The sequence below is a fragment of the Rattus norvegicus genome, chromosome 8 (genome assembly GCF_036323735.1).
Source record: "Rattus norvegicus strain BN/NHsdMcwi chromosome 8, GRCr8, whole genome shotgun sequence".
In the NCBI taxonomy this organism is placed as follows: Eukaryota; Metazoa; Chordata; class Mammalia; order Rodentia; family Muridae; genus Rattus; species Rattus norvegicus.
Genome location: NC_086026.1, coordinates 52290414 through 52312071, shown reverse-complemented (window position 1 = coordinate 52312071; position 21658 = coordinate 52290414). Strand labels below are relative to the sequence as shown.

General features: G+C 41.8%; 1 protein-coding gene across 4 annotated transcripts in view; it reads left to right on the top strand.

Annotated features, from left to right (window-relative positions):
- The window catches only part of Arhgef12 (Rho guanine nucleotide exchange factor 12), a 126112-nt gene that overhangs the window by 61087 nt on the left and 43367 nt on the right, over nucleotides 1–21658 (top strand). For 3 of the 4 annotated variants that reach the window (XM_039081856.2, NM_001013246.2, XM_063265873.1), the window contains 7 exons: nucleotides 9429–9527; nucleotides 10291–10340; nucleotides 13784–13841; nucleotides 15929–16107; nucleotides 17217–17294; nucleotides 17456–17575; nucleotides 19339–19479. In XM_039081856.2, coding sequence (XP_038937784.1) covers nucleotides 9429–9527; nucleotides 10291–10340; nucleotides 13784–13841; nucleotides 15929–16107; nucleotides 17217–17294; nucleotides 17456–17575; nucleotides 19339–19479 — 725 coding nt within the window. Of the gene's footprint in view, nucleotides 1–9428; nucleotides 9528–10290; nucleotides 10341–13783; nucleotides 13842–15928; nucleotides 16108–17216; nucleotides 17295–17455; nucleotides 17576–19338; nucleotides 19480–19505; nucleotides 20528–21658 lie in introns of those variants that run through there. The other variant, XM_063265874.1, reaches the window with a different exon arrangement.

Genomic DNA, 21658 nt, shown 5'->3' with positions numbered 1-21658 from the left:
GGTGTAGGGATCAAAATCAGGTCCTCATGTTTGCAAACACTTTTATCAACTGACCTCTATTGCCAGCCTACTTTGGTTTTTTGAGAAAAAAAAAAAAAGTCTTTCTATGTAGCTCAGGCTGGCCTAGAATGTATAGTTTTCCCTTCTCTGTGTCCAGTGCTGGGAGCATAAACAAGCATCAGTAAGCCTTGCTTCTTCCTTCCTTCCTTGTTCCCTCCTTCCCCCTCTCTCCCTCCCTCCCTGCATTTTCTTACAGAAGGTCTTGTGTAGGCTGCCTTTAAACTCTCTGGATAGCTAAGGATGCTGCTACATTCCTTACCTTGTCACTGTATCCTCCTGTGCCCAGCCCTTTTCACTGCAATTTAATTCTCCTGTGTGGTTCCAGCCCTGCTTCCTTCTTTAGTGTTCACCGTGTAATTACACTATTTTAATAGACTCCTAGCTTTGTATTTTTATTTTTTAAATTTTTGTTTTATTTCTCTGTAGCTCTGGCTGTCCTGAAACTCGCTCTGTAGACCAGGCTGGCCTTCAAACTCAGGTCTGCCTGTCTCTGCCTCCCGAGTGGGGGGATTTATAACTTTGTATCACTTCAGTTTCATGGTGATTTACCTCCTTTCCTCTATTCTTCTATACTCTGTTTTGACATGTCAGATTAATATTACTAAAGTAATGGATGTGCTTATTCACTTGCTAGCAAAGCACAAGTAGTTACTGAAATACGCTATACTCTATTTCCAGGTTATCACTCTGTCCCAACCTTCTATTCTCCTCAGAGTACCAAGCTCTTCTCTCTTTGCTCACTTCCTGTCGCCTTGAGTGCTTAAATTCCCTTCCTGCAATTCCCGGTCCTGTCTGTCTTCTGAGGCTCAGCTCATATACCTAGCATCATAGTTAGGTCCAAGGAGTAAGTTCTAGATAGCTGTTGTCCCTCATGCCTTAGGAAGATGTCTTATATTCTTTAGCAGTAAGAAGATTGGATTAAGAACTATTCCAGAATAACAACCATATGAAGGAAAATTTTTTATTAATTAGCTACATTTAGCCATTCTGCTTTATTTGTGTACTTTAGAACATTAGAGACAGAAAACAGCACACAGTTTTGTCCGTTAGAAAGCACTGCCTCCCACTGCCTCCGTTGCGTTGCTTTTTGGGTTGCCCAGCTGCAGTTGTTGTTTCTGAACTTTGGCATCTGACTGTGTGCTTGCAAACCCCATGATGCCATGCTCTCTGGAAGGGAGTTTTGAATGAATGATTGTTGAAATCAAGATGATGTATTTTAGTAGAGAGAATTGATGGAATCAAATCTTGACTCATCTTAATTGGCTCTTCCCTTCCAAAAGACTGTAGAGAAGAGAGTGGAACCTAGAAAAGGGATTGGATTTTGGTGGGCATCTAAAAGAATGAAGTCAGTGTACTGGGAGATTGAGGTTCCTAATGTTGGCAGCCCTGTGCATTTAGAATGCAGAAGCTTCTTAATCAAAGGATTATCTGAGGTCTTACTCATAAAACACGTATGTCTGGCAGCAGTTTAAAACTGAGCTGTTTTTATTAGGTTGCACATGGTTTTTTTTTTTCCACACCCTTCCCTGCAGCTAATTCTTAAGAGGTGAGACTTAGAGAAGTTTGGTCATGCAATAAAATAAAAGGTGAAGAAAGACTAATGTATGCTTTTTAAAGCAAATGGAGTATGGAAGGCTTAGCATATTGCCTTACATGTTTAACACTTCATTTTCTTTAAATTTACTATCTGGCTCTGTAGGTATAGTCCTTTTCAGGAATATATTTATAGTAAAACTCGAGAAAACCTTCTCAACAGTTTTCGGATCTCTTATTGCTATTCCCCCTCCCCCCCAAAAGCATTACTTTTTTTCAACTTTCAAAATGCTATCACTGGTAGTTACCTATTGAGTGAGGTGGAGTCCTCGGTGGGCATGGCAGTGCCAGCTCAGGAGGGCCACAGGCAGTGCGGTCAGGGCTGACTTCCTGGGCCACCTGGCAAGCCCCCCCCCCTTTTTTTTTTTAATACATATGCATCGTTATTTGGGAATTGTGGCAGAATACAGCTTAGGAAAAGGTAATATGTGTGTGTGAACTTGATAGAGCATCTGTTCTCTACTGTGAGAAGAAGCCTCATACCAGCTGATCGGCTTTGAGAAGAAATATCAGGGCAGGAAATGAGAAGGACTTGGTCAGTAGAGGTCCGAGTTAGGGATAGATAGGGAATTAAATTGTTATAGTTGGAATTTTGCCAGGCATATCATTCATTAATGTGCCCTTAACTTGTTTTTCTATTGTGAATATCTTCAGGGCTGTGATTTTTCTTACTAAAAATGGTTGAGTGGTATTTAAATTTCCTTTATGGAAAATAAATTCAGACTTAATTTTTTTTTATTCCTTTTTTTCTAAGATTTGTCTTTATTTTGTTTGTGTCTGTATGAGTGTGTATACACGAGTGAGGGTGCTCACAGGGGCCAGAAGAGAGTATTGGGCTCCTTGAAAATGTAATTATGTAAGTTGTGACCAGGGCGCTGGGATTCAAACTCTGCTCTCTGCGATTGAACAGCAAGCATGCTTTACTTCTAAGCCATTGTTTCAGCCCCATAGTAAATTTAAAAAGTATGTGTTTGTGAGTGTGTGTGTGTGGTGTGTGTGTGTGTGGTGTGTGTGTGTGTGTGTGTGTGTGTGTGTGTGTGGTGTGGTGTGTGTGTGTGTGGTGTGGTGTATGTGTATGTGTGTGGTGTGGTGTGTGTGTATGTGTGTGTGTGTGTGTGTGTGTGTGTTCGTTCTACCATGTGAGTCCCAGGGATCGAATTCAGATCGTCAGTCTTGGAGCAAGCAACTTTATGTGCCGAGCCTTCTTTTTGACTCCCCCACCCCTCCCTTTTTAAAAAAGATTTATTATTTATTATATATAAATACACTATAGCTGTCCTCAGACACACCAGAAGAGGTCATCAGATCTCATTACAGATGGTTGTGAGCCACCATGTGGTTGCTGGGATTTGAACTCAGGACCTCTGGAAGAGCAGTCAGTTCTCTTAACCACTGAACCATCATCTCTCTAGCTCCTTTACCCCCCCCCCCCCTTTTTTTTTTTTTTTGGTTCTTTTTTTCGGAGCTGGGGACCGAACCCAGGGCCTTGCGCTTCCTAGGTAAGCGCTCTATCACTGAGCTAAATCCCCAGCCCCTACCCTATTTTTAATTTTTACTTATTTGGTAGTTTTTTTGTTTTTAAAGAGAAGATTTTCTCACTTTGTAACTGAAGCTGGCCTTGAACTTGTAATTCTTTGTCCAGCCTCCTGAATTCTAGCACTTCCTGGTATACCAGATGCCCAGCTTAAATTCAGATAAGAAAAATAATCTAAATTCATTTTAAAGATATATATTCTCATCTTAAAACTATATTTATTTAGTGTGATTGGTCACCTGGTATATGCAGGCATTACGGAAAAGAATACAAAGATAATAGGAGACTATACTGGGTTTCCAGCCATTTGCAGACTAATACAGAAAGATGCATTGCCACACTTTTTGATAAGTACATATATAGAGCTCTATGCTTGCCAGCTGTCCAACCAAATGGATTGCTATGGGGGGAAAACAGAACAAAACAGCTCTTTATTTGATAGCCAGGAGCCAGGGGAGAGACAGTACTACTCTAGCTGAGCTTCAGTCAAGGGCTTCAGTCAGGGCTGTGCTTTATTGCTTTGTCCTTTTGAAAGTACGCCTGCCCTTCCACAAAGTGTAGACTATAGTCCTAACCTAAGAGATGGTGACCGTATAGATTCATTCAGAGTTTGATGAACCTTTTGAACATACACCTGCCCTTACACAAAGTGTAGACTACAGTCCTAACCTAAGAGATCGTGAGTGACCGTATCAACTCATTGAGAGTTCGGGTGATAGTTGCTTATAAACTTCATAGCGAGAGATTTAACAGCAAAATAAAGGATGGACGGTATGTGGTAGAAACCAGAAGACTTAAAATTATGAATGCTAGAGTTGGTGGTTTGGGGTTTTTGTTGTTTTAATTTATAATTGTTGTTCAGGCAGTGTCTCATGTAGTCCTCTCTAGTCTTAAATTCACTGTGTAGCTGGGACCGGATTGAAATTCCCGGTCTTCCTGCTCCCTATACCTCCCTAGTGCCAGGGTTCTAGGCCTTTATCACCACACACGACAGAAAATGTCTGTTTTGGAGTTAAGATTCTATTTTTATTTTGCACCCTTTAAATAATTTGTTCCACCTTGGTACCTTGTCATGTATGTGCATTGTTCAAAACTTATTTTAATGTCCTTCCTGCCGAGTCTGAGCTCTGTGAGTACAGGAACCCCTGGTACTTTTGTATTTTTCACAGCCACCTACAAGCTCTAGTGCTAAGTAACAAGTAGACAGATGCTTAGAGAAACTGCTGAAACAAAGGATGTGTGCCTTAGTCACTTTTCTCTTGTTGTGAAGAGATACCATGACCAAGGCAACTTAGAAAAGAAAGAGATCATTCTGGGCTTACCCTTTCACAGGGTTAGAGCTCATAGGGTTAGTATTCACGGTGGGAGCGTGGCAGCCAGGAGACAATCCTACAGCCATGAAGTAGAGAGTAGAGAGCAGGGAGCAGGGAGAGACAAGAGACAGACAGACAGACAGAGAAACACAGACAGAGAGACAGACACATGCAGAGACAGAGAGAGACAGAGAGAGACAGAGAGAGACAGAGAGAGACAGAGAGACAGAGAGAGAGAGAGAGAGAGAGACAGACAGACAGACAGACAGACAGACAGACAGACAGACAGACAGAGATACTGGGAATGGCCTGATTCTTTTGAAACCTCAGAGCTCTCTCCCCCAGTGACACACAAAAACCCTGACAAAACCCAAACAAAAATTAAAAGAGGAAGTGTGTCTTGTAGAATCACTTAAACCGAAGGAAGCTGACTTGGCATTTTCTGCACAACCTGGCACATGGGACCTTACCAGTCTTTAAGTGCAAGGTCAGTGGGCACTTTGGCTTTTTTCCCCATCTCTATTTATCTTCCTTTCTGAGCATCTGTCCTTTCTGAGTGTCTGCCCATCTTGAGACTCTTCTGGTTTTTGGAATTTTATTAATTATTTAATTAAATTCTAAAGAATTTATTCTGCACCAGGTAGACAGTTCACCAGGTTTTGAAGGAAGGAGAACCAGGTATCCTTCCCTACCCTTGGGGCATGGAACTGTGAGACGGGAAAACAAATACCTGCGGGTGTGGAACTCTAATGACTAAGAGTGCAGAGGTGGAGTGGGAGCCTAGAGACTACCTGATAACGGGATCAGGAAAACGCTTCCGGGGCTGGGCAGTTAAGAAACCCTCATGATAGTTGTTTCTTGGGGACTTCCTGTTGTTTCATTTTCTAAATATAATAAGAAGCCCCGCTCTTTGACAATTTCCTTCTGTATTACCTATTCAAAGCTAATAAACCTTGTTTAAACAAACGGTAGCACGCTTGAAATCCCAGCACTCTGGAGGTGGAGGCTAGAGGATAGGAGTTCAAGGCTAGCCTTGGCTACACACTTCACCTTGAAACCATGTCTTAAAATAAAAACAGACACAAAAACATAAAGGGGTTCCCCCTGGGGGATCATTTACATTAGCCGCAGGAGTAAGTTAGCATGCTTGTAAGCTGAGGAGACAGAGACAGGAGAGCCCTGGGCCTCCTAGACCCGCTGGTCTTGCTGCATGGTTAGCTCTGGGTTCAGCGAGAGACTGTCTTAAAAAGTAATGCAGAGAGCTGCTGAAGAAAATAACTGGGGCTTTTCAGATCTTGTAAGGCAATGTGCAAACACTGGGAAGCAGTTGATTTTAATTTTAAAGTCACAATACCAATTTTGAAATTTTGGGAACTGCTGAGACCACAGATATTTATATTTCTAAAAACAAGCATGGGGTTCAGAAAGTTCCTATGAAATGATTACTCCTTTTTTACTTCATTTTAGATTTATTTTATGTGTGTGAGTGTTTTTCCTGCATGCGTACCACATATGCCTCAAGTCTATCCGGGATCATAAGAGATCATAAGAGTCTATCAGGATCACCTGAACCATAATTATGGTTTTAACCACCACATGGGTACAGGAACCAACTCAGTTCCTCTGCAGAAGCAACAAGTGAAAAAGGCCAGACCCATCCTGTCCCTAACAACTCAAAAATGACCTTCTACCTTAGCCGCCTGGTTATTAGAGGGGCCTCCAGATCCCACTTTCCCTCTTTTTAGGGTGGAACTGGGAGCAGGAATTAAGGTCTTGCTGAATATTCCAGGCTGGCTCTGAACTTGTTTATCTTTCGGTCACAACCTCTTGGTTTGCAACAACATAATCAAATCTTAACATATTTAATTCTGGGGCCCGGAGAGATGGCTCAGTGAGAACCTGCTGCTCGACAAGACACCCCAAGTGTGATTCTACACTCTCACGTCAGCTCAGGGACCACCTTTAAGTTCTTCTGGTTTCTGCAGGCACTAGGCATGCTTGAGTTACACAGGCACACACACATGTGGGCAAAACACTCCTAGACCTTTGGTTGAATTCTGATGGGTTGTTTTTATTCTGCCCTCATTACAGTTCAGTGTTTTGTATGAGTTTGTGAAAAAAAGGCTGTTGACTATTTAGTAGTGAAGGGAATTGAAAGATTGTGACATTTCTTAATGCTGAAAGTTGTTTTTGTTGAGATATTATTACAGAAAATAAAACTACACTCTTTTAAAACTATTTGGTTTGAAGCAGTTAGACAACTGAATATCCTCCTGTAACCATTATGTTAATTTAGAATTAGGTCACTTACGTCGCTCAGAACGTTCCTGTTTCTCCCTCGATGCAGTCTCCTTGTTTTTCTCTGGGTAATAGTGCATCTGCCTCTCGATACTGTGACTGAGCCTCTCTTGATCTTTTCTGGAATGGTAGTTTGTGAACTCCTGTATTTAGCATGATATTTCTGCTATCCATTTATGTTTTCTGTGTTTGTGAAAGTATTCCTCCTCCCTCCACCTCTTCTCTCAAGATACCGTTTCTTTGTGTGACTGTGCCACAAGTCCTCCTTTCATCTGTTGATGGGCACTTGAGGTTTTTCATATGTGTCTTCCTACATTTATAGCATGTTTTCAAATTGTTTTCCCAAGAGTTTGTACACTCTACTAACACTGTTGAACATTCCAGTTGCCCCTCATCTTTGCCACCACTTGGTGTGCTCAGTCTTCATTTTTAGCCACTCTGGTTGATGCATAGTAGTTCCATTCTGGTTTGAACTCAGACCTTCCTGGCAGATGTTAAGTGCCTTTGCATGTGCCCTTTAACCACTGGTGTATATTTCCTATGTTCCATTTAAATATTCCTTCTAGTATGGCTTTCATTGAAATAGATTTTTAAGAAGAAATTTACTTTTCAAAAACTTATTTTTATATTATGCGAATGAATTCTTTGCCTGCATGGATGGATATATGTGTACCACATTTATTCCTGGTGCTCTTGGAAGCCAGAAGAGGGTGTCTGATCCTATGGAACTGGAGTTTCAGGAGGCTGGGAGCTGCCAGGTGGGTGCTGGGAACTGAACTCAGTTCTCTTGAAGAATAGTCTCTGGACTGCCCAACAAGCGATCTCTGCAGCCCCAGGAGTTGCTTTTAAAGTATCATCTGGATACAGAGTTCTGCTAGGTTCTATACTCTCATGGCTTGTTTTTCATTGCTACAGTTTCTTTGTGTCTTATAAAATATGTACTTACCCCCTAAGGCAATGGTTTTCAGCCTGTGGGTTACAAACCCCACAGAGGTTGCCTATCAGATATCCTGAATATTAGATATTACATTATGAGTTACAAATTCGTAACAGCAGTAAAATTACAATTATAAAATAGCAACGAAAATAATTTTCTGGTTGAGTGTCACCAGGACAGGAGGAACTGTGTAAAGGGTCAGCATCAGAAGGTTGAGACCAACTGTCCTCATGACTTGAAATTTTACTACTATCTCTTCTAAATATTTTTAGGTTTGGTGGTGGTGGTGGTGGTGGTGGTGGTGTGGTGGTTTTGGTGGTTTTATTTTGTTTTGAGACAGGTTTTCTCTCTGTAGCCCTGGCTGTTCTAGAACTTACCCTGTAGACCAGGCTGGTGTCAAACTCAGAAATCTGCTGCCTCTGCTTCCTGAGAGCTGGGATTAAAGGGGTGTGTCACCACTGCCCATACTTTTAGTTTTTAAAAACAGCCTTTTGTTTGTTTTTGATTTTTGAGAAGTCTTGAGACTTCCAATGTAGACCAGGCTAGCCTTGAACTCATTAGATTTTCCTGAGGTTGAATTAAAGGTGATTGCCACCATGGTTTTGTATTTAGGCCTTTGGCCTGTTTTTATGATGATGACTCTACCCGATTCCTGCCCAAGTGCTGGAGGTCAAGCCCAGGGATTTGTGCATGTGGGGAAAGCAGTCTCAGCCATCAGAGCGTTTTGTATAGGGTACATGCTCAGACTCATGCTTTCTATGTTAAGATTTGGTTTTCCCACTGTTTGGTATTAGAGTGTTTATACAAGCATGCTGTCATTGAGGCGTATAGAGACACAAGAATGCACCATTAATATGCAGTTTCCCACATCTTTTATGCATCAGAAGCTTTTGCTTTCTAACCATCATTATCTTTGTGTTATTTTGCATTCCTAAACTTTGGCTTTTGATGAGCTGCTCTGTCTCTGCAGACTCAGTTCAGGGTCTTCAGGTGCCATCACGAATAAGAGAAGGAATGAGGGCCCTGCCCTGGGACGTAACTCTTTTATTTTTGAATTCTTTTCTCTCTCTTTTTAAAGTACTTTTTCTTCTGTATATGTGTGTATGTCTGTATAAGTGTGTGTCACATATGTGTGGAGGCCAGAAGAGGGTGTTAGATCCCCTGGAGCTGCCCTTAGCCGCCCAGCCGGCTCTCTGGCCTGCAGGGCCCCTTCCTCCTGTCTCCCTGTCACGGCTAACACTTGTTGTTAGATAGAAAGCATCAGCTGAGCACGTGCTGGAGACACAGATGGTTGAGTTTACACGTATTCTCTTGCTTCTTCTGCTTTTCTCTTTTTTGTAAGTAGAACTTTCTCTTACTCTTCCCCTTTGGATTCATGTGTTCTGTGCACACCTCCTGTCTTTGAATTTTATATGATAATGGATAGCATAACTGAGAAGTGGCTTTCCTTTTAATTGTCTAATCTCTCAAAAGCCATCCTCCCCAGTTTGTTGTAGCTGTCTGCGATGGTCCCCTCTGCACTACAAGACACTGGTACCCACGGTGCTTTGTGATTTGTTTCATGGGATTAATGTTCACAGGGGCTTCATGAGTTACCTTTTATTTCTCAGACAGAAATCAGTTCATCACTAATGCATAATCCTTCTTTGATTCTGTTTTTGCCTCCTTCCTTTACTCTGTGGTTGTTCTGCAGGTCTTGTTCAGCGCTGTGTGATCATCCAGAAAGATGACAATGGATTCGGGCTGACAGTCAGCGGGGACAATCCAGTCTTCGTACAATCTGTCAAAGAAGGCAAGACATTTAAAGAAGTAGTTTTGTTGTTAGGCATGACTGCATATGCCTCTAATCCCGGCAGGCGGATCTCTGATCTCTGACTTTTCTGCCAGCCTGGCCTGCATAATAAGTTCCAGGCTTATTTTTATTATTAAGACCCTGTCTTTAAAACAAAGACCAGTTTTGTCTTTGAGAAGCAAGTAGTGTAAGAAGGACAAAGCTAAAATGACGGTTCTTGCCTAGAATAGAATTGTACAGACCGCACGATATGGACTCTTATGCTAGTCTGCCTATGGGATTATAAAATTAATTTGCCCCAGTGATTTTTCTCTATAGAAAGTAAACAGTCTATCTATAGCTATTGAAACCACACGATTTCTGTGTGTTTTTCCATGCTATCACCACAGACTCTACAATTTGATTTCTTTGTAGCATTAAAGTGATGTTTTAATAGTGATAGGTTAAAGAAATATGGACACTTGACTATCCCAAATGACTATCATGTCTTTTGCTATTATCATGCAGTGGATTCTTTTGTTTTGGGCTCTGTAATTTTAGGTAGATAATATTATATTAAAGGAGATAACACTTTGTAGATGTGATTGAGTCTTCAAGTAAAAAAAATCATAAACCAGGTCTGACTCACAACAGTAGGTAGTAGAAGCAGGATTCGAACCCAGGTCGGTCACACTTTCCAGCTGATGTTTTAACTGTGTTACATTACTTCGCTTTAGAGAAGACTTATCAGTGAATCACATGCTGAACTTCATTTCTTACACAGATGGAGCAGCCATGCGCGCTGGAGTACAAACAGGTGATCGAATCATCAAGGTAAAGCGGCTTCTGTGCTGGGAGTTGTGGTGCACCTTTTCCACCTGGGTTTTTATAAAAATCAGCTCTCTGCCTTTTATGCAAACGCACTTCATTTGTTTTAAAGGTAACATTACCCCTACAGAAAGGTACAATGAAAAGCTTGTTTAAATGGAGTCACCTTTGTTCTTGAGTAGGAAAGTAACTTGTTTTTAAAAACTCATTTCTGTCCAAATTAATCAGTTAGCAAGAAGTGTTCATAATGTACAGGTAGGGTTGTGCTGGTGAGCTCTCATTTGCAGATTGATTATTGTTGCCGATGAACTTTTAAAGAAGTTGATCTAGGCCCTGGGTTTGATAATCCAGCACCAGAAAAACAACAAAGTGAAAAAGCAAAAGACGGGTAGCAGAAGAAGGAAGTGTCGTGTGTGAGGGGAGCTGGTGCAGGTTGTTTTAACCGAGTTAGTTTATCGGAGTTAGTTTTAATGGAGACCAGAAGCAGGCCTTGGGGACTCAGGTTCTGAGATAAGGTTTCATGTACCCCAGGCTGGGCAGAACCTTCTGATTTTCTGGCCACCAAGTATTGGGATGACAGATGCTCATCACCATGTATAGTTTGGATGGTCTGGGGAGCAAGCCCTGGGTTTCATGCCTGATAGCCAAGCACTCTCCCAACTGAGCTATATCTCCAGAGTTCTGTGAACTCTGGTCATTAGAAGAGGAATAGATCCCCTGGAATTTCTGTTGAAACAGTTGAATAATTTGATTGCCTAAAAGTAATTATATAGGTAAAGAGAACATTCTTGAAAGTATTTAAAAGTATGAAGAGCAAGGTACTCTTTATTGTGTGTATGGCATATACATGTAGGTCTCTTGCTACCTCTTGTCTTCCTCTCCGAATTCCTCCAGGCTCTACCTGGTGCTGTGCATGCAGGCCTGGGAAGCCACACCAGGCTTTTTCACATGGATGCTGGGGACCCAGACTTGTGCAGTAAGCACTCTTATCCACTGTGCTGTCTTCCCAGCCCAAGAGCACTGTTTAATCACAAAAAATAAAAATAAAAAAAAATTAAATGGCTTGATGGGGCACATCTGCAGTCCAGCACTAGGAAAGTATTCAGGACGATCATCTACAAATTTGAGGCCAGCCTGATCTACATAGCAGGTTCCAGAACTACATGCCCTGTTGAAAAAAAATAATGAAAATTAAGTGAATAAATTATTAAGAAATATAGTAATTCTTATAGAAAAATAAGCAAATAATTTCCTCAGAAAATTCTTCAGAGTAATTGAAGTGACTAAATTACTCATGAGTATATGGTCAATGTCCTTGATAACAATGAAGTAGAAATTAAAATGATAGGTGAAAATCCCTTTCATCATTGGGAAGTTTAATGATTGAAGATTTAGAGCTGATGTAAATAGATGCAGTAGAACAGCTTCTTTCGTGGGCTTCAGCATCAATTACGAAAAATCTATTCACTCGAAAGTGTAAATTTGTATTAAAGTTTTTAAGCATATAGCCTCGATCAGCCAGTTTTATCTTAGGGTTTTATTTAAGGAAATGATGTGTACAAATGTGCCACACAAGATTTGTCAGACACTGAAAACTCACAGTCTACCATCTAAGTGTGCATGAACTAAGGGTGAAGCAAAAGCCCTGTTGCTTTAAGAAAGACAAGATCAAAGCCACAGGATACCACAGTAATCCCAGCACTCAGGACTCAGGGGAGGGGTGGGATAGGGTGGGGAGGGGTGGGATAGAGTGGGGAGGGGTGGGAGGGAGTGTCGGGTCCTCAAGAACTCATGGCCATCTGTATAGTAAGTCTGTGTCAAAGAACACCAGTTAGGAAGGCTGGATTCATTAGGTTCACAGGTGTCTATGTGGAGATGACAGTGTGATAAAAGAGAAACAGTTGTGTCTGTGCCCATGTTTGCATGCCACAGGCTATTGAAAACCTCAAATGATATAACTAGCAGCAACAACTCTGAGGCATGATGAGCATACTGCTGTATTTTTCCTTGTGTGTTTTGTGCATATGTTGTATGTGTGTGTACATGAGCACATGTGTACATGTGTATGTATGTTCAGGCCAGAGAACCACGGCGACAGTGCTGTTCCACAGGTGCTGATTTTGTGTTAACCCAATTTTGAGACAGGCTTTTATTGGTCTGCTTGCTTATTAGGCTGGGCTGGCTAGCCAGCAAGGTCCAGGATTCGTCCTGTCCTTGCTTCACCACAGTGGGACAATAAGTGCCTGGCACTGTGCCTAGCGTTTTTATGTGGGTTCTGGGGATCAAACTCAGGTCCTCATGCTTGATTGGCACACTTTATGGGCTGAGCTATCTCTACAGCTCCCTAAACTCAGGGATTTCAACTTTAAGTTGGTGTTACTTGCATGAGAAAAAGTATAAAATTAATGTTAAATCTGTTTTTGATATTTTATTTGTTTCGTTTAGTGCAGACCTTGGGTAACATTTTTATACCTAATTTTTCTGAAAATTAAGTTTCTTTGTAAAGATTACATCGTTTGAAAGATTAAAATTGAGTATTATTACACAACACTATTATTTTTGATTATTGTTTTGAAAAATCAACTCAGTAATTAAAAGCAAAGATTTTTGTTTGCTTTTTGATAGGTTCTTGTACAGGTTATGGTAGCCTTATGCCATTGATCCTCTGCCTCCTCCTCCTTTGTGCTGAGATGACAGTCACTTATCATCAGTGCCCAGTTTATGCAGCTCTGGGAACAGGACCCAGGGCTTCGTGCATGTTAAGCAAACACTCTGCCAGCTGTGCTACATCCCCAGCCCAAAGACATGTTTTTGAATTGGAGTAGTTTAACAAATCTGTGGGCTTTTTTAAACTTAAATTTAATACAATGTATATGGATGTTTTGCCTCTCTTATTCTGTGTGCCACATCTGTGCCTGATGCCCATGGAGACCAGAAGATAGCATGGGGTTCTCTGGAACTAGAGTTATATAGATGGTTGTGGGTCGGTATGTGGGTGCTGGGAATCGAACCTGGATCCTCTGGAGGAGCAATGTAGTTCTCTTAATTGCAGAGCCATGAACAATATCAAGAGCTAGTAACAATATCAAGATTTGTAAATCTGTTTTCAAGTATATTTTGTATTTATCATGTTGATCAAGTTGGAGTTTCCTTTAATGGATATCTGACTCTTTTACATTGCAATATGTCATTGTCATCTATAAATATATTGGGCTTGTCTTCTCAGCTATCCTAGGATGCTGTAGCCAGGTGGCCACAGGTTAGATATACCACCTTTAAAAAAAGGTCTTGTTTTGTGTTTAAATTCATTTTGTTGCTGATATATAGTGGAAAAATGAATTTTGGACCAAGTGTTTATTATAATTAGTACATACTAAGTCCTGAAGTCACTCTATGTCTGTTGTTTTAATTAGCTCTATCTGATACGTATTGTCTAAATTTTCTTACAGGTGAATGGGACTCTGGTGACTCATTCAAATCATCTGGAGGTGGTGAAACTAATCAGATGTAGGTGAATGTTATTTTTTAATTTGTTTTCTCAAACCGCTAAAACAAGGGACACCAAGCACTTTTCTGTTATTGGCCAATACGAAATAGTTTAGGCTTTGTGGACTCCATAGTTACTACAGGAGCTTCCTTCCTCCTGTAGCACAAAAGCATGCCTGGACAATATGTAAATGAGTGGGTATGGTTAAGTTCCAATAAAACTTTATTTGGCAAAACGGTCTGTGTCTAGGTTTGGCCCTGTAGCTTGTTGTTTTTCCACCCCTAACCCCATTGGAAGGTCTAAGTAAAAACTTACTAGTTATTATTTTGTATCAGCTCCCTGCTTCAGTACAGCTACTTGAAAGGGTGCATGAGTCAGTCACCTGACAGCAAGGAGCTTGAGAATCAGATATAGTGTCCTGAGAAGAACTTTAGACGACATGTAGTACAGTCACTTTACCTCAGATCAGTAAATGGTTGTGTAATTCAAGCCAAACTCTTGGAGCAGCGCAGGGCCCTGGATTTACAGCATTCAGGTCTGTACAACAGTAGGGTTGAAAGTGGGCGGTGCTTCTCTAAGCTGACAGCAAGGCAGGGGCAGGCCAAGCTCAAGTACCAGCAGGGCCTCAGTTTCTCTATATTTACAGGTTCAAGCGAGGATTCAGTGGTTTTGTGAGTTTTGTCTCTAATTGATGATAATGGGTGGATATTTGGGATATTGGGATTCAGTGAAGTCCTGAAGCAACCCCCCACTTTCTAGCTCTACCCACTCTAGAGGAGAAGGTGTGTGTGTGTGTGTGTGTGTGTGTGTGTGTGTGGTGTGTGTGTGTGTGTGTGTGTGTGTGTGTGTGTGTGTGTGTGTGTGATGGCTTCATTTTTTGCATGGATGATAACATGACAGTTGCTCCAGAAGTAGAGAGAGACATTTTTATGTCTCATCATCTAAACAGCTTCTATTTCTTTGTTCTGGCCTGGCTTGGGCGTTAGGTGTTTGTCATGTTTTTAAAGAAATATAAAAGTGCAAAGAGAAAGCTGAAAATAAATGGAAGGCAGCAGAAGAGGAATGTGTGATTGTGTCAGATCATTTCATAGTAAGAACACTCCAAAAAAAGAGAGCTGTTTATAGCCAAACAGAATCACTTCATTTTTCTTATGGTCAGTGAACTGGCTCTACTGTATAGGTTGGGTTAGGCTTGCCTAGTGTATCCTGGGTAATCTAAGTGGACTTTGAGCTTGAGGCCTGCCTCAGTCTCTTGAGTGATGAGAGTTACATGTGTGTTATGCCATGTCTACCTTAATAAACTGACTGCATTCCTGTAAGGCCTTTTTGAGGGATGAGGTTTGGAGTAGGGGTTCAGAATGAGCCATATGTAGCCTAGGCTAGCCTTGAACCCACTGGATAGCTAAGGCTGGCCTTCAAACTTTGATGCTATTGTCTTTCCCCCCCTACTGCTGATACAGTAAGTGTAAGCCTCATACCTGATTTCTACAGTGCCAGGGTCAGAGGCCAAGGCATTGCACATGCCAGGCAAGCACGCACAAACGTACCTGCGCCCGGCCATAGTGATGGCCTCTTCTAAAACATGTATTCTGGTTCTTTCATTGCCTCCTCATTGCTTAAATGACCCTGGTTATGGCCTACTTTTTAATGCCCACTCCAAAGATTATCAAAGTGATTGAATTTTTGTTTCCTTTGAACCAGTTAAAGAATACAAAGAGCTAGAGTGAGGGGAGCACATGGGCTAGTAAGATGGAGTAAATGGCTTTCTCACGAACAATACTGAGACCAAAGGCCTTATCTCAAAGTAAACTTGCTGGGCATTGTGGTGCATAGTTGTGATACCAGCACTTGGGAAACTGAGGCAGGAGCATCACAAGTTCAAAGGTTCCCTTGCTGCAGAATGAGTTCAAGATCATCTTGGGCAACCTAGAGAGGTTGTCTCAAGATAAAAAGTATATTAAAAGATGCAGAGTTACCTCAGGAATAAGTCACTCCCTGGGTATAGTCCTCACTACCTCAGGTAAAGAGAAAAAAGTTTTAAAAAATGTTTCTCAAAACAGTATTACTTTTTCTTGTCTTCTTTTTCTTCCCACCTCCCCACCTCAAGCTGGTTCCTATGTAGCTCTCACTGTCCAGGGACGCCCACCTGGGTCGCCCCAGATTCCACTTGCTGAGTCTGAAGTAGAACCATCAGTCATTGGACATATGTCTCCCATTATGACATCCCCTCATTCCCCTGGAGCAGCCGGGAACATGGAGAGAATCACTAGTCCTGTGCTCATGGGGGTAAGATCAGAATATCTTAGTAGATGCTCAGTTATGTAAGATGTCTTTGCTTCGTATTAAGAATTTTATTTATTAAACTGATTAATAAACTTCCATCAGGATTCTAGAATATACTTACTTGTAGAAGTTGCGTGATTATTCAATGTTATAACTGTTGTTGTGGCAGATTTGGTTGAATTACTAGGCACCTGCCATGTGTAAAACAGTGTGCGATCGATCCACAGAGATGTGGTTATATTTTTAGTTTATGCTCCAAGTTGCTAGTCGTCTGACAGTGTCTGCTTGTTGAAGATAGGAGTGTATTTGTTTTGTTTACTTGTGTGTTCCTGATGCCTGAAATACTGCTCGACATATTGGAGGTGCTTGATAAACCTTTATTGAATGAGGTTAAGACTCTATAGGCAACCGTAATAAAGAGACAGAATGTAGGCACAAGGGGAAATATACGGTGGCGGCCATGGTGGGGAAAGCAGGTGGAGAAGACAGAAGAAACGCAGCTGAAGAGCCAAGAAAGTACCGGGTCTTTCAGAAAAGCAAGACGTTTGCTTAGTGCTCCTTAAGGAGGGAGGTGGCTTAACGAAAGGTCACCTGCTGGCCAAGAGTGTCTCTGGGTGAGCAGTAAGAATCCATTCATCTGGGAGAGGGCTGGCTGGGAGTAGGAAGACAGACATTTGTAAAACAAGAGCGGTGCATTGGGCGTTGCCTCAGATCTCCTCCCGGCAAGTGGACTGGAAATTGGAAGGAAGCAGGGGACTGGGGACTGCACTGGGAGGGCTGCAGTGGGAGGGTTGCCTTGAGATGGTTGCCTTGAGATGGACGGATGCATGAATGCATGTCTGGTAGTAAAGCCTCAACCCGGAGAAGTAGAAACAGCAGATTTGTTCTTCCGCAATTCCAGTTCTGCAGCCGATGCCCACATTTGCAGTTCTCCAGAGCATAGTGTAGTGAAGGCTAACTGAAAAGCAGAACTGTTCCTGTACCTTTCTTAATGGAGTGAGCCGTCTTCATCCTCGGCAAACTTCAAACTCGGCAAAGACGCTGAGCGGACACAGAACTCTTGGTTTCAGTATTAGCCTATTTCTCCTTATTGTGTTCCTCTCCTTTTCTAGGAGGAAAACAATGTGGTCCATAACCAGAAAGTAGAGATTCTGAGGAAAATGTTACAGAAAGAACAGGAGCGTCTGCAGGTACGGAGGTCGCCTGGGCTCTTTGTGGGCCCAAAAACCTGGGAGTTGCTGTTGCCATAATCAGTCAAAGGAATTGTAGCAGTGACAGCAACTGTTCTAGCGTAGCTTTTGTCCCGATTGGACACAAGTAATTAATTCCTAAGATATTGTTCTGGCTTCAGTTACTGCAGGAAGATTACAACCGAACGGCTACCCAGAGATTGCTCAAGGAGATCCAGGAGGCCAAGAAGCACATCCCCCAGCTGCAGGAGCAGCTGTCCAAAGCCACAGGCTCTGCTCAGGTAGTGGCATCGGTGAAGGTTCTGCCCAGCGTTTGCAGAATGTGTGGGACTGTGTCAGAGGATGTCGCAGTTTCCCTTTGTAAGGGATGTTTTTAGGGTAGGACAACAAGCTGTTCTGAGGAGGGTGTCACGGATGTAATTAACAGAAGGAAGTGTGGGCTTCCGATTGTTTGCTTGCTTTGGTTCCATTGTGATTTAGGAGAGAGTTGAGTACTTTTGCTTTGCTGTGACAAACCAGAGATATAGTTGAAAGTAGCTGCACTTTTGTGGTTCACACTGTCATGGTGATAACCGATGATGTTTTTGAGGAGGGATGTGAAGTTTTTACACAGGAAAGGGCTTTGTGGCAAATTCGCGGGCAGGTATTCTTGAGCGTCCTGAAGTTAGATACCGCTGTTCTCCTGTTTTGCAAATATACTTAAGACTTATAGACTGATAGCACAAAGGTGACAAAACTTGAGTTCAAGGACAGGCATGGCACAGCACTGAGGCAAGAGGATTGTACCTTGGAGACCAGCCTGGGCTACAGGGTAAGAGACTGACTCTAGGAAAGAAAGAAAGATGGATGTCACTTTTACAATGCTTCCTGCTTTATCCTTCCAGATGCTAGGATTACAGTTGTGCCCTGTCATAAGTGAGCATTTTCATCTTTGTTTTTCTTTACAGTTGCTGAGTCTAACTATCTTCCTGACTAGCCTCACATTTGGTTTTGTAGCCCAGGCTGGCCCTGAACTTAGAGCAGTCCTGCTGCCTCTGCCTCCTGGGACCTGGAATCACAGGCATGTGCCGCCATGCCCAATTTCATATTTCTGGTCTTAATGGCCCTAATTTTTATTGTAACTTTAAGCCAGGTTTTAATAGAACTTGCTATAAAGGCAAAGTTATGGCGGTGATGAACTAGTGGTTAAAAAGCTCAGCCTTGATGTCAGCTGGACCTCCTGTAATTTCCCATTTGAGATCCACAAAGCTTCTTAGACACATTTCAAAGGAAGATGGACAGCTTGCTGGGAGAGTTACTTAAACCATTTGCCTATGCATTAAAATTGGGTGAAAGCTGACGAGTGGTCACTACTGGTTTTGAATTAGTAAGAGTCACATCTTTACAGAGCCGAAGAGAGTTTTTTGGAGACCCTTTATGTGACTTTGCTAATTTTAAAGTGAAACACCATGTTGTGTTTGGGAAAGCTGACACCTGAGGTGGCATGGTAGGAGAAGTCTCCCGGATGGTGTACTTCATCATACTTTGTTTTGCATTTTGATCATTATGCTCCAGTAATGGTATTTGTCTTTGTGTGTGTGTGTGTGTGTGTGCATGCCTGTGTCCTCGTATGCACATACACACATATTTCATAGAGCTGGGCTATAAATATTAGTCGGGCTATACCACTGAGCCTTTTATGTTTTTATTATTGAATAAAAACAAGGTTTTACTCAATAAGAACAGTAAAAATGTCACCTCAGTAATTTACCTTTATAGCTTGTGTCCAAATATTGAACATTTAATGGAACTCAGGAGCAGCGGGAAGGGATTTAAATAGAAGTAGTATAATAACCTTTACTAATGGCAGGTAATCTAAATGATGCAAGTTAATGCTTGTTTATGCTTTCTACTTCAAGTACGTTGACCTTAAGTATTTTGGTCACATCAGTAGCCAGCCTTTAGCTATATCTATGTAGAATGTATGGTCAGTGTTTCCTTATACAGTCGGTAATCACCACTCCCTCCTGTGATCGACTCTGTATGATTCTCTAATCTGTTTTAGGACGGAGCTGTAATTGCACCCTCCAGGCCATTAGGTGATGCCCTAACACTCAGCGAGGCAGAAACGGACCCTGGAGACGGCCTGTGCAGGACTGACTGGAGCAGTGGAGATGCTTCTCGGCCCAGTAGTGACAGTGCAGATGTAAGCTGTAATCTTTTAAATCGTAATCTATGTGTGTGTGTGTTCCCAATGTTGTCTTTTACAGTAAAAGTTTTTATATAGTAATTTGGTGAACAGAAGTTCTGAACACTTTTTATGTGAGCTTTTAATTCCAGAGTTCACTTTTCCCCTAGGCATTTACTTCGAAGTGTTTCTTGTAGGGATGGAATTTCCCATCAGGCTTGTTGTTTGTGGATAGAGAGGCAAATACTTGTGCTTTTTAGCTTAAATGAGAGGCCAACTGTTGGTGTCTTTAAAAGCATGCTAATATTCCAATTGTGGCAGGAATGACTCATTCTTGAATCACGAGGCACTTTGCCATTACAAAGAGAAGCAGTCTTTATCCTGTTAGACTTAGTTACCAGCCTGGTTTTACTGACAGTTCTGTCCTGATTCACAGAGAGACTACCAGATGGACTTGGGTATTTGTTCATAAAAACATGTTAGGTTGAATATGATGTAGAACCATAGTTTCATGAATACTAAAAACTAAGCCAGGCTAAGTATGGTAGCACATGGATCTGAATCTTACTACTTGGAAGGCAGAGGCAGGAGGATGTCTGAGTTAGCAGGCACCCTGGTCTAAATAGAAAATTCCAGCCTTGCCAGGACTACATAGTGAGACCCAAGCTATCTGCATTGTGTATGCAACATTATTTTACACGTAGTTCTGCTGATAGACAAGAAGTAGGTCGTCTCCTTTAAGACAGTGAGGTCATAGTCTGAGGTAATGTTTGGTATCTGTGGGCTCTGGAATCAGGTTAATAAGTTGTGATGGGTGATGTTTTTAAGACAAGCACAGGACATTAGGTGTGCGGTGTGTAGAAGAGGTGTTGTTACAGCTTGTGACTTGTGTGCACACAAGTACTGGTGAGTTGTTTAAGATGAGGGGAAACTGAGACCCGTGCTCTAAGCCATTGTCTAGGCTCCCTTTGCGGCCCAGCTTACTGATCAGTTTCTTTTTTCTTTTTTTTTTTTGGTTCTTTTTTTCCGGAGCTGGGGACCGAACCCAGGGCCTTGCGCTTCCTAGGTAAGCGCTCTACCACTGAGCTAAATCCCCAACTACTGATCAGTTTCTAAAGCAAAGAAAATTTGAGATTTTTTTTTGAAAGATGGTGATAATTGATTTTAAAAGTTCAATTTTCAAGGAAAGTTATAGTAGCTATTATTGTTCAAGCATTATAATAATGCTGGTAAAATTTTTGTTAGTTAATTCTGAAAACAGCTTTGTGTGGAGTATTGTCACTGTCACATCATAAAAGAAGTTCTAAGGGCAATGGGAGGTCTCTGACTTGACCACCTTTTTCAGGCACTAAATGATTTGTGTCTACCTAGCTCCATGGGACTGATCCTCTAAATATGCACAAAGGAACTGAAACATGAGAACATGGCATTATTTAAGAGAATGAAGGTTTTAGAGCAATGTGGAATGTCAGGAGTGGGAGTGAAAAGCTAGAGATGAAGTGAGACAGACAGGAGGGCAGGTGTGAAGGCTCTCCCAGGTGTGTGAAGGCTCTCCCAGGTGTGTGAAGGCTCTCCCAGGTGTGTGAAGCTCTCCCAGGTGTGGTGTGTGAAGGCTCTCCCAGGTGTGTGAAGCTCTCCCAGGTGTGTGAAGGCTCTCCCACTTGTACTAGCAGCACTGCTTTAGGAACGGTCTGCCCTCTGCCCTGTGTACATTATCTGCCATTACATTTCCAGAGTATGGGCATTCTAGATTATGGCATGGATGGGAAATTGGAATTTTATTTTGTATTTAAGGAACTGTTAGAACCAAAATCTGTTCTTTCCATATACAGCTATATAAAATGGAGTTAATCGATGAGTTGATATTTAGGCATTACAGCAAATTAATTCTGTCTTGTAATTGGTAAGAATTAGAGTAAATAATGTCCTAGTTTCTGTTGCTATGATGAAACACCATTTGGCTTATACTTTTACATTACATCGAAGTCCATATTGGAGAAAGTCAGGGCAGGAACTCAAGCAGGGCAGGAACCTGGAGACAGGACGTGATGCAGAGGCCATGGAGGGGTGCTGCTTCCTATCTTGCTGTACGTGGTTTGCTCAGCCTGCTTTGTTACAGAACCCTGAGCTAAATCCCCAACCAAGTCTGAGACTTTTATTTCATTAATGTGACTTTAAGAGGTGAGATCTCTAAAGT